The sequence below is a fragment of the Grus americana genome, chromosome 6 (assembly GCF_028858705.1).
Source record: "Grus americana isolate bGruAme1 chromosome 6, bGruAme1.mat, whole genome shotgun sequence".
NCBI lineage: Eukaryota > Metazoa > Chordata > Aves > Gruiformes > Gruidae > Grus > Grus americana.
In genome coordinates this window covers 2,728,295-2,743,926 of record NC_072857.1, presented here as the reverse complement: position 1 = coordinate 2,743,926, position 15,632 = coordinate 2,728,295, and the positions used below count along the sequence as shown (strand labels likewise).

Genomic DNA, 15,632 nt, shown 5'->3' with positions numbered 1-15,632 from the left:
TTCGATCAGTACTGGAAATACAGGTGCTTTTTGTGATTATGATGAGAAAACTCAACAAATTATTTTCTTATTATACCTGGGAGGAATTCTTGCCATTATTTTAATCTTGCTATGTTTTAACTTAAAATGTTGCTGTTTGTCCCTTATGTTCTCGTTTGATGGCATATGTTAATCATAGGCTGCGGTTGGGAGTTTGCCTTGAGCTATGAAGAGCTCCTCTCTTTGGGGTGGGGGTCCTAAATATTTTGTACTGTATCGCAGGATTGCTGCTGAGACCCTGTGAGCTGACAAAGAGTTTCACTGCAAACTGCTGGTTTCTTGAAATGAATAATAGGGCTTGTTAAATCCGCCTTGTTTTGTCTGGGATAAAAAATAATCCAAAGCCCTCTCTCTCCTCCATAACTTCATTATCTTAACAGTATGACTATAAGGCAATTTCCACGTGTGAAAACGCAGTTGCTGTTGAGTGGCTCTGGTGAAGTTGACGTGTGTGCGGTGATGGACAGGTCTCCTCTTGCGTAGGAAAGGAGAGACTCAACTCAGGAGTCCAAACACATCTTGTTTCCTTGCACTGAGCATCGCGTGTGACTTGTGTTACATACAGATATGTGCCTCAAAAGCAAACATTCCCGGACTGGAACGTGTCTACCCAGTGTCGTTGCTTGTGCGGCTGATGGCTCCTGTTGTCCTCAGCTCAGGACCATCAGGACAGTGTCAGTATTTGGCCAGCTCAGCCACAGGTCCGTGTGGTTTTAGCCATGAGGAACTCAAAAATGTGAATAGTCCTAAATCTACACATGGACCCGGCTCCCTCACTACGGTGGGCTCCAGTTGGGTTTGCTGGGGGCTCTTCCTCCAGACCCCACAGAGAGCCACCGGTCCCGTTTCTTTTGTCTTTCTCGTGGCTGGGAGAGGTTGTTCTATTTCCTTTCTGCTTCGAATCCGGATTTCATTTTCCCGTGGCTGATAGGCATCTGTGGAGTAAAACCAATGGAAATTGGCATTTCCCCCTTCGTAAGGTTAAACCAACAAAGTTTAATGCACCACGTTGTGTGTTATCTGTTTCCCGCACTATTTTTATGGACTTCACGGTGTTTCAATAAAAGAGCTGTTTTCAGATAAAAGTCAAGGATAACGACAGTCTCCCCTGATGGCCATTGCGCTGTGAGCCCTGTGTGGGTCTCCACTGCAAGACAAACATTTGGAGGCAGAGGTGGAAGGTTACATCCCCACCCCTGGAACATCTTTCCTGAAAAAAAAAAAACCAAAACATTGATTTATTAAATAATAGCTACCACACTTTCAAAGTTGCTTAGGAAATAGCTGGGTACTGCAGATCTTTTGGTCAGTCTGAGCGGAAAAAAACCCAACCCTGTGTGTTCTGGATGGACGCCAGTGGCCAGGGGAAATCGGCGGCTCCTGCCTGGCTCAGCAGCCACGTCCTCTCGGGGCTTTCCTGTCCTGCTTGGTTTTTCAAGGCACTTTTTCATAATTTTTAAGGAATTGTAGTAATATGAGCTGTGTATTTAACAATGCATTAGCGTTGTGTGCTCCTGGATGGCTCCCCAGAGCCTGGGTACGGGGATTGGGATGCTCCTGAAAGCTGCTGGTTTTGGGATGGCTTCATGAGTGGTACTGCAGCAGGTATTTGTTTCTGCTGAAATTAGTTCCCTTCATTCAGGGATGTGGGAAAAATATGCTGCATCGTTTGTCAACAGTGTCACAGAGGGAATAAGACCCTTTGGAGCACGGAAGAGGAAAATGTAATAATCACTTTATGTTATTAACAGCAGCCAGCTGAAGGTAGAGACAACCTGCAGCAGCTGGTGCTCCTCACCTTTCCTGAGATATGTGGAAAGTAATGTGGAGCTTCACAGCAGGGCACAAGCAATCCAGGAGGTTCTTGGAATGCATTGATGATAACTTCCTTCTGCAAGTGAGAGAGGAGCCAATGAGGAGAGGTGCCACGCTGGACCTTGTTCTCACCAACAAGGAGGGACTGGTGGGGAATGTGAAGCTCAAGGGCAGCCTTGGCTGCAGTGACCATGAAACGGTGGAGTTCAAGATCCTCAGGGCAGTGAGGAGGGCGCACAGCGAGCTCCCTACCCTGGACTTCAGCAGAGCAGACTTTGGCCTCTTCAGGGACCTGCTTTGTAGAATACCATGGGACAAAGCCCTGGAGGGAAGAGGGGCCCCAGACAACTGGTTAGTATTCAAGAGTCACCTCCTCCAAACTCAGGAGAAATGCATCCCAGCAAAGAGGAAGTCAGGCAAAAACACCAGGAGGCCTGCATGGATGAACAAGGAGCTCCTGGGCAAATTCAGACACAAAAAGGAAGCCCACAGAGGGTGGAAGCAAGGGCAGGTAGCCTGGGAAGAATATAGAGAAACTGTCCGAGCAGCCAGGGATCAGGTTAGGAAAGCCGAAGCCCTGACTGAATTAAATCTTACCAGGGATGTCAAAGACAACAAGAAAAGCTTCTATAGGTACCTTAGTGATAAAAGGAAGACCAGGGCCCTCTCTAGAAGGAAACAGGAGACCTGGTTACCCAGGATATGGAGAAGGCTGATGTAGTCAGAGAATTTTTTGCCTCAGTCTTCACCAGCAAGTGCTCTAGCCACACCACCCAAGCCTCAGAAGGCAAAGGCAGGGAATGGGAGAATGAAGAACCACCCACTGGAGGAGAAGATCAGGTTCCAGACCATCTAAGGAACCTGAAGGTGCACAGGTCCATGCAACCTGATGAGATGCATCTATGGGTCCTGAAGAAACTGGCGGATGAAGCTGCTAAGTCACTATAACCATCATATTTGAGAAGTCGTGGCAGTCTGGTGAAGTTCCCAGTGACTGGAAAAGGGGAAACATACCCCCCATTTTTAAGAAGGGAAAAAGGAAGACCCGAGGAACTACAGGCCGGTCAGTCTCACCTCTATGCCTGGCAAGATCATGTGGCAGATCATCCTGGAAACTATGCTCAGGCACATGGAAAACAGAGGTGATTGGTGACAGCCAACACGGCTTCACTAAGGGCAAATGGTGCCTGACAAATTTGGTGGCCTTCTGCGACAGGGTTACAGCGTTGGTAGATAAAGGAAGAATGACTGATATCATCTACCTGGACTTTTGCAAAGCATATGACACTGTCCTGCACAACATCCTTGTCTCTAAAATGGAGAGATACAGATTTGACAGATGGACCACTCGGTGGATAAGGAATTGGCTGGATGGTCGCACTCAAAGAGTTGTGGTCAACGGCTTGATGTCCGGGTAGAGACCAGTGATGACTTTATTAGCATCCTACTGAGGTTTTTGAAAACCAGTTGCTAACTGGTTAAATTATAGTGACAAACCTGACCGCCCTTCCCCTTGGCTCCCATTTGCAGCTCTGTAGCTGGGAGAGGGTTTGCCCAAGTCCTTTTCCCAGGCGGTGGCAGGGATGTCACTGAAGCCGAGCCAAAGTAACCACACTGCTGCCTGCCCCTGCAGCAGGGCAGCTGAATGTTCGCGGGACCATCGCGGTTTTGGTGAGGTTGGGTTGATGGGGGCCGAGGTGGTGGCCAGGCTCCTCACAGGTTTGCTCTACTCACCCCTGTTCTCCGCTATTGCCCAGGTGAGGATCTTCGGCCGCCGCATGAATACGGCTTCGCCCGGCGATGGCCTCGCAGCCCACGCCAGCATGGGTGCTGCTGCTCAGCCTGCTGGCCAACTGCCTGCAAGCCGTGCAGCCCAAGGACTTCACCGTGAAGGACATCGTCTACCTCCATCCTTCCAGTAAGCCACCTTTGCGCGGGCTGCAAAGCCACGACTGGCCGTGGCGTGGTGGTAAGGATGAGGGTGAACGTGTGTTAAGGCAGCAGAAACATTGGGGTTGGGCTGAGTGCTGAGCAAAGATTAAATAAATATCCCCAGTACTCATAAAACTAGTTGATATAAACCCAGACTGTTGCTTCCCAAAGGGATTAAAGGACAGATAGGGTTACAGGCAGTTGCTGAGTGTGTCAGGAGCTTTTTGTTCGCTATTTTCTGTTCCTCAGTAATCTCTCTGGCCATAAGACCAAGCCCCATGGCCACCTGGTTTGCCCGAGCACATCAATAGCTGTGAGCAAGGGCCAAATGCAACCGTTCACAGCTGTGGCACCAACTGCTCCTGGTTTTATTTCAGTAACTCCCTGAAGCAATGCAAAGTTATGCATTTTTACATTTTCCGTGGACTCTCCTTTCACTAGTCTCTTCGTCAGATACAAACTTTTATTTAATTCTAGGAGAGCTGTGCCTGCCATCTGTTCCTAGAAAAAGCTCACTGTCTTTCCGAATTTGGCTGAAAAAATAATATTCTGTACAAGCAAGACAAAAATTCCTCTTTTATGCCATAACCATGACCTGCTAGGGGTCTGGGGTGAGAGGGGTGAATTTAATTAGTGCTGTTGTGTTGTCCAATCCCAAGCTGCCCCTTGAGGGCACCACCAGCCCCACCAGAGATGCTCCCAGGTGACTTGCTGGCCCTTACCCAGAGGAGCTTGCCTGAATGGGGTCTGGCCCGGAGCTGGTGGGCAAGGCAGGAGGTGATGAGGAGGGAGAGGTGAGATGTGGCCCACGGGGCTGCAGAGGTTCAGCTTACTTTGCCCCGTGGAGATAAACATGACCCCCTTCACCATTTGGCTTCTGAGAAGGTGGCAGCATCTTGAAGATGTATTGAATGTGCTGCAGAAGCCCTGCCAGGAGACCACTTAAGAAGTTACGCTCTTCATTTGGCGAGATAAATTAGCGCGGAGTCTGCTGTTAAAAACTGGAGATTCAGCAAATTGATTTTTCTTTCCTTTGGGGACATCAGCCTGCCTTCAGAAGGGGTAGCTCGTTTCCTCGGTGGGACAGTTTCCAGAAGTATTTTAATCCATCTGATATTTTGTTATCAGCACTGATAAAGTAGCAGTATTGGATGTGAGCTCTGATACCAAGAGAATAAGTACTCCTTGCTCACATTAACTCCCTTTGAAGTCAGCAGCGGGCACTTTTGCACGGTAAACACGGTTGAACCGAGTCCTGATTGTATCTGTACGTACCTTTCCCGCATTGCTATTGGTGATAGGATTTTTACAAATCAGGACCAACTCGATGAAGTTGACAGGTGTGCTTGTAGGAAGATATGTCTAAAGAGAACAAAAGCCACTGTGTGCCTCTGAAATGCATAGTAGAACCGGATTAATTGGCTCATTTTAACTGAATATTGTCTATTCCTTTCAGCCACACCGTATCCTCACGGATTTAAATGTTTCACCTGCGAAAAGGCAGCAGATAATTACGAATGCAACCGATGGGCTCCGGATGTCTATTGTCCAAGAGGTAACCAGCTGCATACTAGCATTTAATTTAAACCCACCTTACAACAACCGCCCCCATTATTCCTTACGCGCACTCGGATGCTGGTGATTGCTGCTCCCGCTTGTAAGCCTCCTCGACAAGAAAGATGTGTAAGCGATACGAGTAATCCTTTAAGCTTTTCTGTCTTCTGTGGTGGGTGAAGTTTAGGACTTTCCATCTACTCCCTGTACTCCTTTAGCTCAGCTGGACGTTAAATCAGACTGACGTTTATTAAGGGTTGTATCTCTCTTACCGGTGAGCATGGGACCGGGTCTTGCTTTGTTCGCTCCCCTCCCCGGTGTCACAAGCCTGTGCTTCAGGGCAGCTGAGACAGCCTCTTTTCAGCTGACATCAAGGTATTTTCAATATTTTGGGCTCGTAACTCCCATCGGAGTCTGAAGTTGGGAACAGCTCAGAAAGGGCTTTGGGATACAGGCACCCAAACATCAGATCCAGGTATCAGTGAGGTCCCCAGATCTCCCGCTCCCTTACCCCTTGTCTTTTTGAGATGCTCACAAGGCATTAAGATTGTGCACAGCCTCTGACGAAGCTCTGAACACAGGTTGGGTGGGCTGTGTCCTCACCAGCGTGGGAACCACGTGCGGGCAGGAGGCAGCTGTCGCGGCAGCCGGGGCGGTGCGGGCAGAGGGATGCTGCCGGGGCTCACCGCTCCTCTGGTGCTTTCTGTAGGCTCAGCAGCGCTGTTCAGCTTCTACCCAGAATGTCTGTGGTCTTTTGTGGGACATTACAAGTGCCCTCAGAAAATATTTATTTTGGAAAGAGAAAGACCGTAACCTGCACTGCAGGGATGAGCCAGCTGCATTTGCAGCCTGTGTCAGAGCGCGTTATCTGTCCGAGGCTTTATTTCCTTTGAGCTCAAATCTGCACAACATCAACAACGATAAAAGAGCCCAGGCTGGCTGGCATCAGATGAGACCAACGTTCACGGACGCTCCCTGTTTTGCAGGAGTAGGTGATATTTCAGTGGCTAAGGACAGCGTTGCCTGTAGATGGCTGCGCAAGGAGAGAGGCGCGACTCCAAGATCTGCCTTTAGTAACAGCCAGCAGAAATGACTTGACCGAAAAAGATATGCTAATCCGGAAAGCGAAGTTAGTACTTAATGGTGTTCAGGGGAAGGGCAAACCAGGCTTTGGTGGGTCTGTAACTCATCAGCTGTGTTTGTCCAGACCGGAGCTGCTGGTTACGGTCACCAGCCCTCCTGCCTGCCGGTACGAACGCCCACTGCACGTTCATGAAGTAAGGATGGGGTTTTAGCCATGCGAAGGGGCTAGCTGGAAATCTGAGTCTATCTTTAATCTTCAGCACAGAGCACCTCTTCTCTCCTTAAACTGGAGGGACCGATGATGTTTTTCACTCCGGTGGTGCCCAGACTGCCCCGACACCGCGATGCCTTGGGGCTGGAGCACGGCTCTGCCTGCGGCACAGACCCCCAGCCCCTTGCTGCCAGTGCGATGGTGGCCACGAAGGAGTAACTGCTGAGTCAGCAGTCGCTGTGTTTCGGACGAGCAGGGAATTGGGGAAAGGGGATGAGCACTGTGGCTTAAATGCTCTGTCCTTATTCTGTGGCAGTGGAAGCGAAGCTGGTAACGTCGTTGCTCCCCACTCGGCAGGAATCAGCCATTGCTTCGGGATGCCTCATCACCGACAGCTTTTGTTGGCATCTCTTAGCTTTGCATCTCATACACTTCTACATCAGAAAGCTTTTATTAAGCCAGCTTTTTCCTTTGTCGCTTTAATTTTCAAATGTGATTTTGAGTTCGTGTAAGGAAGCTGCAGAAATGCAGCCTCAGCTTTGAGGCGTGACTGCAGGCGTGCTCTGGGGGCTGGGGTTATCTGCTTGGGTAATTACCTTATCTCTGGCACTCAGAGCTGTACACTTACGGTGTTGCCTCCCTCGCTGCAGTGACCCAAGCCCTTGTTGGTTTGCATGGGTTAAGTGGTAGGAGAAAAAGAGAAAATTCCATCCTGGTATTTAACTTTTGTTTTGTTTTGTTTTGTTTTGTTTTGTTTTAAGGTAGAATGCTATTAAACCCAAAATATTTTAATTAACTATAAAGTAGGACTTAAAGGGAACCACATTCTGTGTGTAACAAAATTCATTGTAATGGAGAGTAAACCCATGAATCGCTGTATTGAACAGAGATTAGAAAAAGCATTTCCTAGAAGGCAGGCCTCCTGCTGTGCATTAACCTTGTTTTCTGTTATTTATTAGCTTCAGCTCAAGCAGAAACGGTGTTAGTGATCTAATTTGTATGGAAATACTGCACTCAAAATACTCCCAGTATTCTTTTTCTGGACGGCCTGTGGGCAGGCTGACACCTCGATGATGGCCACCACCACCGCGGTGATGTTCCAGCCACTGCAGGTGGCACCCGAAAGCGCTGTTAGAAGCTGCGGTTTGGGAAACGGGATCTCAAAAGTCAACGCGTGACTCTGGGCCCTTTGAAATATCAGATTCAGTGTTTCTCCACCCAGGTTAAAGCAGAGAGGACAATTTTCTCCTACTGCAGAGACATACCAGCCTTGCTGGGTCTCAATGTACGGGGCGGTTTTGCTTACACTTAGCCTGGCTGGCTGGCTGCACCATGACTTCTGGTTTCAATAGCTGGTTTCTTCATTCGTGCTCCCTTTAAGGGTAGAGGGAGATGCCCATGAGGTGGGCCCCACGGAGAACGTGCGTTTCAGCCGTCGGGTGATGCCGCTGTAGGTCAGCATCACTCCCGGCAGGTCGAGACTGAGGCTGTCTGTGGTATATAGGTGTTTGGAGATACCTCGTAGCTGAAGCACATCATGCAGTCTTTGCAAGAGAGTTCCACCAGAGGAAGGAAAAATGCAAAAGAAGCGGTGACAGTGTCACTTATCATGCCGGGGGTCAGTGTAAATCAACAGCCCTGAAAATCCCCCAAATAATCACATAGAGCAACAACGTCATTTTCAAATGCTTTCGTAGTGGAATGTGTTGCTGGACAGCCTGAGTATTACACCACGATCCGCCTGGCTCTCAAGTGCCTTTAAAGACTCTGGAACTGCAAAATTCAGGAAACATAAATCCATACTTTTTTGATACAATACCACCGAGACCCTCCCTCACCCTGTGGCCATATGGCACGGGCACCGCTGTACGTAGAAGGGTCAACTTTCACGCTGCTTGTTTGAATCCCTCTAAATTTCTCTGTTACTTTTGGTAAAATTTTTACAGCGTTGGGCCTGTGTTCTTCACGGGGTCAGCTTGGAGTCCCTCTTCCATCCCTCCAGCCGTCAGCCTGCCTATCTGCGGAGCAGTTAATGTACCCCACCGTGGTGATGTTCCCCACCTCTGCTTTGCTCTGGGTTCTTCTGGTGCTCTCTGGTCTGATCCTTCTCATAGCGCCTGTCATCATTGCTCTCAGCCTGCTCTGAGAAGAGAGGCAGACCACAGTGCAGTGCAAAAGTTAATATTAATCTGAGTGAGTGGATTTTGTTGCTTATTGTAGACTTACTCTGTAGCTGCAGCCCTACCTTGCAGGAGATGATAGCCATCAGCGATGCCTGTACGAGGAGAGGCATGCTTGGTCCCTCTGTGCAGGGGAAAATACATATTTCCAAGATGATTGCACATATTTTCTAAAAAAAACACACTTGGAAGAAAGAATGAAACAGCCTTAAAAGAGTTATGGGGTGCTAGAAGCTTTATTTGTTCCATCTGGGACCTGTCAGGGGTGAGCTCCGCTGCACAGCCAGAGCCGTAGCAGGAGAAACAAAGCTCCAGCCATGCATGCCCAGATCTGCTGGGGAACGGCACTTCCAGGCAAGGTCCTGGGAGAAGCTCAAAGCCGTCGTGCAGAGAGTGCTCCCCTTGGGGTAAAACTGGAGCTTCGCCCCTTGGGGCAGGAGTGCCTGGAAAACGCGTTAAAAGCCACGTGCTGCAGCTCTGGCCGGTTTGAAGGAAGGCAGCACACCCAGCGTCTCCAGCCTGCGGTGATAAGAGGAGTCTGTTTGCTGTGGGTATCGCGCTTGAGTTAAGAGCAGGTCAAAGATATGACAGCTGTCTGAGGGGTTTTATTGCCTAACGAGTAACATGTTCAGTCGGCAGTCTCGCTCGGCTGTTGCCGAATGCCTAAAACATGAGAAGTATGCAGGGCTTTGCCCATCGGAGGTGAGGGCTGAACAGGAATGTTCACTTTAAATTAATTACACTCCTTGTTTTCCCCTTGTGAAAGCAACAATTTTATTAATAATAAGGTCGATTAATAAGAAGAAAGGTATAATTTAGAGAAGAAATATATAACGGCATGTTTCCTGTGTTGAAACATCCAGTGTTTTCATCTCGGAGTGCTAGGAAGGGGACCAGCACCTTCAGCTTCCCTCTGATGACTAAAGCGTGAAATAAACCCAAATTCCTTTAAGCCTGAGGACAACCACAGCATTTCTCAGTCATTCTGCCTGGAATTTTCTGTGCGTGTTACAAGTGTCACTAGCGAAATGGCTTAAAAAAGGAGGAGGAAGAGGAGGAGGAGGATGGTCTCCCTTGGGGATGAGGGACCCCACAGGAGAAGCGTGCAGAAGATGGGAATACCAGGAACACAGTTCATTTCATGGTGCTTTTCCCAAAGACTGGGGAACTGAGAAATTCATAAATCCTCGCAAATGTTTTGAAGGTGTTTTGGCATTATTTTATGGATGATAAAATGGAGGGACGGGGAGGGTGAAGGATCTTCTGTGGGCTGTGCAGGAGCAGTGGGAGAGCCGGGATGGGAGTGTGAGCAGTGAGGACAGCTTGCACGGGCTGTCAGGATATAGGGAAAGGTGTCTCGAGTGTGCAATGCTTTAGGTAATTCTGCAGAGCTAATGGTTGTGCATGAAGCTAGAAAAAAATTAAGCCTATACCAATGAAAGTTAGCTTCAGACATAAACGAGTATTGTGAATGTTTTCTTTTTTTAAAGACAATTCCTATAAAAAACTAACCGAGCACCAGATTTGGGGTGTTTACCCGAACCTCCCTCCATAACCTGCTTATCCAGCGTACGTTTCTTTATCTGTACTGCAGAGACCCGCGTTAGTATTGGGAACCAATCGCCATGGTCCAGAGTGCTCTGAAACCTCAGGTTTGCGCCAGAACTGGGGCTGTGGTCTGGGTATTTAGTGACATTTATGTATGGCAACAAATACATCAAAATTATCTTGTTTTTTAAATGCCAAGATTTGGGAAAAAAAAAAAATCTAAGAACTCTTTCCTCTTTCTTCCTATTGTACACTATGGCAAAACTTGAATTTGACAAGTAAACACATTTTTCTGTCTTTCTAGGTACAAGATACTGTTTCAGCCAACACATGATGAAAGCTACTGGAGAGAGCGTATCTGTCACCAAACGCTGTGTACCATTAGAGGACTGTCTGTCTACGGGTTGCACATATGTAAAGCATGAAGAATACAAGGTATAGGATAAAAATTGGCTTTTTCTCGTACGAAAACTGGGCAGAATCCTTCTGGCCTCCACCAGAAGTCTGACTGGTTCAGTAGGTAAATCAGCATCGTCAAAAATTTCTCTTCTTAACGAGCTCATTTCCATTCATTACAGAAACAAAAGAATAACCTCTCACAGAACAAAAGATTAATCTCTTTAAATAACTCTCCTGCCAGCGGCTCAGGGGAGCAAACCACTCCCCGAGGGCTTTGCCTGCAGAACCGCTCCGTGTTTGGTCCCCTCTGCTCTGCGACGGATGCTCACCGGCCGTCCCGTGCTTTTCCTACCGAAACGTGCCGGGGAAAGCCTTGAAACCTTTGGAACAAACGTTTGATATCTGAATCAAACAATTATTTACGAAAGATTTTTCTGAAGGTCAATAGTCGACCTTATTGAACTTCTCCGACGGGTTAAAATAAAAGAGCTTTCGGAGCGGCCAGGCACGCTGCAGCCCCATCTCTGTTTCGCAATTAATTTTGTTTTATGCTCTCTCTCGGCCTTGGGTGAGTTCGTGTTGTTGCTCTAAACCTGCGTGCTGGGGCAGGGTACCGGCACCGAGCACTTGGTGACAGGCAGCACAAAACCCCCTATATCAATAAATCCTGATTTCTGTGAGTCCTGGCTTGTGAGCTCTACTTCAAGCAGACAACACTGGGTTTCATCAGTTTGCTGATTTGGGGTAGAAAAGAAAATAACCTCTCTGAAATGGATGTGTTCTCCTTGCACCGACCAATGTATTGCTCCTCTACAAGTGGAATTGTTCTCTGAATAGATGGATTTTTTAAAAAAGGGGAAAAAAAAAGAAAAGAAAAAAAAAGGATAAAATAAATCCGACTGGCCACTGTGTTCCTTTGCAAACGTCATACTATTTTCCCTACGTCTTTATTCAGTGGTATTGGTATTTTTCCAATAACCGAGTCATAACCTGGTTTCTTTCAGATCTGCACCTCCTGCTGCGAAGGGAGCATCTGCAACCTGCCCCTGCCAAGGAACACAACAGACGCCGTATTTACAACCCTCTCCCCCCTCAACAAAACACAGAGACTTTCACATCCCGTCCTGCTGACAACGGCGTGTCTCTGGCTGGGGCTGATGTCACAGCGCTGGGTCACGCTGCCACGCGTGGCGGGTCCGGACAGCTGAGCTGGGTGACATCATCTGCGCGAACGTTCAACCTCTCCCTACGGAGCCGCGCTTTGGGGTTGCCTTAGAAAGACTGGGTTTCCTCCTTATTTTTTGGCAATGATGAACTAGTGAGCCCGGGATGTGGACGCATCCGAAGCGGGTAAACCCATCACGTTTCTCCACTCTTTTCTGAAGAAACTCATTCCAAATGTTCCCAGAATCCCTGGCTGAGACCGATACATACACTTTCCTTAATGCCTGTCTTTTCTCCATGAAGAAATGTTATTTAAAAGTACTTTATCACTGCCAGCTGCTGTTATCATCACTTACACATTTGAAACTTTCTTGTTATAATTTGTCACAGCACTAACTCCGGCGTCTCGTTAACCCGTTTCGAGAACACAGGGTACATAATACATAGGTCAGCATGTCTTGCCGTCTCCCCGCATCCCCTGCTCTCGGCGAGGGTTTTGCTGGAAGGGATGAGGTCAAAGGAGCAGCAGCAGCTTGCATCAGGCCAGCGTCGCACACAGATGCTTCCTCCGAGGTTGTCCACCAGCAGCACGAATAACACCACACGCTGGGACGTGCGGGGCATCGCTTTGGTTTATAAGCCAAACCAGAAAAAAACTCTCAAATCTCCGTTCCCGGAGCGTGATGAGAGGGGGGTGGGTGTGTGGTCCCCGACCCCGTCTCGAGGAGGAAGGCGTACGCAGCGCTGCTGGGTGTGCGGGTTGAGATGCCGGCGCCGGCCGAGCCGACAGGTTCCTGGTGGTTTGGGGCTTTGCATATTTTCACATTTTGGCACCTGGTCCTACAGCAGGAGAGAGTTCATCCTGAATAGCTTCTGTTGTTTTATTTAATGCACTCCCACTCCGGAGTGGGGACTAGCTGCAGCTGTATTTTGGTGACCTGTGTTGCTTGTTTTGCTCGGAAATCATGTATGCAATATTTATTTTTGTATGTTGAGTAAGATCTAAAGTGTTTAAAAGATTCTTAATACTGATATTGCCAGGTAAAATGGTTGTTTTGCAAGTAGGTAAGCCTGTAATATATAAATTATCATATAAATATATATATAAAATGTTTTGCATTATTATTGAAAGAGAATCAGCTTTGTTTTGCAGGGTCAGTAATAAAAGCAGGGTATCCATGGACTTGTTTTAAAGTTAAACCAAACTTTTTAATAATTTTTTGTTTGCTTGTTTTTTGAAAACACCACTATAATCATAAATTGTTCTTTTATGAGCTAATTTTTGGCTCCTCGTGCTCCAAGGTAACTTGCGCTTTATCAAGTTCCAGTGTGCTTGTGCTCGGAAGTGATTTTTTTTTTTTTTTTTTGGGGGGGGGTGAGTTACACAGTGAAAGGGAAAGGCAGATGAAGGAAGCCAACGCTGGAACCCAAACACTTTGTAAACACCTTCGGTGCTTTGAAAGGGCTCCTGGAGGGTACCAGCAAACCCCCACCTAGCAGCATCTGCCTGCGGTACCATTAATAGCCGGAAAAGTGCAGAGCCGAGCAGGCAAACCGCTGTCCTGAGTTCTGTGGGGTCTGGAGTGAACTCCGCTTGCGCTCCAGGGAGTTTTACTGGAGGCACAGGAGGAGGAGAACCGAGAGCAGCACTCATGGTTTCGTTTCAGGTGATTTCTCTGGGGAAGGAAAGCCCGCTGGAAGCCTCGGTGGGCTTTGCTGAGCGATGGTTTTTAAAATGTCTGCATACTTCATGTGAAAATTGAACTTTGAACGTTGTTTCTTTCCTTCTTTTTAAACTTTTTATATAAAAACTAACATTTTGGAGGAAAGGCTAGATGAGCTCACTCACAGACCAACCTTGCATTTTGATGTCCTTTCAGCTCGCCTGCGACTTGCCCACAGGTCTCCAGTGTTAAGAGGGTGGTCACAATCTGTTATTTTATGCAAGTTAGACCTGTCTCTGGAAACCCTGAAAAAAATCAGCCCTGCCATCTTTCCAAAGCCTGTCCCCCTCCTCTGCGGTGCAAGGTGCTTACTCTGTACGGGTTGGGGGACAATGAGGTGGAGGGGCAACGACTTCTCCAGCAGCAATTGAAATTATTATTATTATTATTATTATCATTATTATTCTGCGAAACGGAAGAGTTTAATTCTGGAAGGAGCTCGTTCGGCTGCTCTCCCAGGGTGGGGGTTAAACAGGGTTTCTGCATCGGCCGAGCGTTTCGGCAGCGCTGCTGCGTAGGAGCAGGGCCAGATCCAGGACACGCGCTTTGAGAAGATGGGTTGGAAAGCCGGCGCGATGTAGAAGCGTGGGAAATCTGGGATTACTCGGGAACGTCTTGCTTCTTTGTTCAACCAAGGTGGGCTCGAGGCTCGAGCCATATTGCAGGTGGCCGGCAGTAGCACCTCGTGGGGACCTCCCCACCGTCGCAGGGCTCACGCGCTGGTGGTGGCAGCTCAGCTGGATGTTTCAAGGATTCGTATGTCATCTCCCTCTATTTTCCCTACATTTTGCAGTTTCATTGTTATTTAACAAGCCTAACCCGTGGTATGGTAACTCTGAGATGCAGATAACCACCTGGGCTGAGCTGCAGGAAGGGCCAGGTCTCTTCAGAAGGAGATGTCGGACTTTTAGGACCACTTCCACCCCATGCCAGGTGCGGTGCACTGACAGACAGGCTCTTCATGCTGTATTCAGGTGACCTCAGGCAGACCGGAGGCTTTTCTGGCTCCCTGGTAGTGCTCTCTACCCACAAAGACTGGGATGGCACTGATCAAATTCAGTTTTTGGCATCGTGGAGGTGTTAAACCAAGCCGGTTACTTCCACTCCCCTTGTAGCCGGGGAAGGGAAAAGTGGTGTTTCAGGGACTGACTCATGGTATGCTAAGGGGGGGGTGATTAAATGGTGTTAATTGTGGATGTGCCTAGAGAAAGTAGCTTGGAAATGAGTACTACGTCCCAGCTGCCAGCCACGCGGTTATGCCAAGGCCGGCGCTTCGCAAACTCCCGAGCAGCAGCCGCTCCCAAGCGCTTCACCAGCTTTGCTGTGACCTGGCGTCACTGCGGACGGAGAAAGTCCCGGCTCTCGTGCTGTGCCGGTGGCTGTCCCCCAGTGCCGTGCCGTGCCGCAGCTGCGCCCTTCCAAAGGGACCCGAGCACCGTCCCGCCCAGCTGCTCGCCTCCGGCCGCGGCACAAGGGTTACGGATGCTGAGCGTCAAAGAGCAAACGGAGGCGACTGAGAGTGGTGGGGAACCCGCACGGCATCCTCCCCGTACCGGCAGGTCCCTCTGCCCGCGGAGCTCTTGGGGTTTGTTTTTTTTTTTAAGCACATAAATGCTGAGCTGCACCGTATTTATAGAAGCGATATTCCTTTTAAATGTCTAATTTTTTTTTTAACTGTTGTAAATGCTGTACATTTGTATAAATAAATGTTTTAAGTATTCAGATGATGCCTGAGGTGTCTGATAACAACGTACAATCGCTATCACCAGCCCCGCTCTTCGGTGCGGTGCCGCCCCCTGCGCCGGGACACTGCTATCTGCTCCCCGTCCCCTCTTCCTTTTGCTGATGTTATACTAGGGGAAAAAAAAAAATTAAAAGAAGAAAAAAAAAGCGCGCTGTATTTAGGGCATTTTGGTTTAACTCCCACCGTAGCTAATGAATCTTTCCCATGGTTTCCTCCTGTTGAGTTCCCATTGTTGCAAA

At 48.4% G+C, this 15,632-nt stretch overlaps 1 protein-coding gene across 1 annotated transcript in view; it reads left to right on the top strand.

Annotated features, from left to right (window-relative positions):
- The window catches only part of LYPD6 (LY6/PLAUR domain containing 6), a 38,039-nt gene extending 24,584 nt beyond the window's left edge, over window positions 1–13,455 (top strand). Inside the window, exons 2-5 of the mRNA XM_054830178.1 lie at window positions 3,612–3,772; window positions 5,243–5,341; window positions 10,667–10,797; window positions 11,766–13,455. Of these exons, the coding sequence (XP_054686153.1) occupies window positions 3,655–3,772; window positions 5,243–5,341; window positions 10,667–10,797; window positions 11,766–11,969 (552 nt within the window). The 5' untranslated portion in view covers window positions 3,612–3,654 and the 3' untranslated portion in view covers window positions 11,970–13,455. The remainder of the gene's footprint in view (window positions 1–3,611; window positions 3,773–5,242; window positions 5,342–10,666; window positions 10,798–11,765) is intronic.
- The last annotated feature ends 2,177 nt before the right edge of the window (window positions 13,456–15,632 follow it).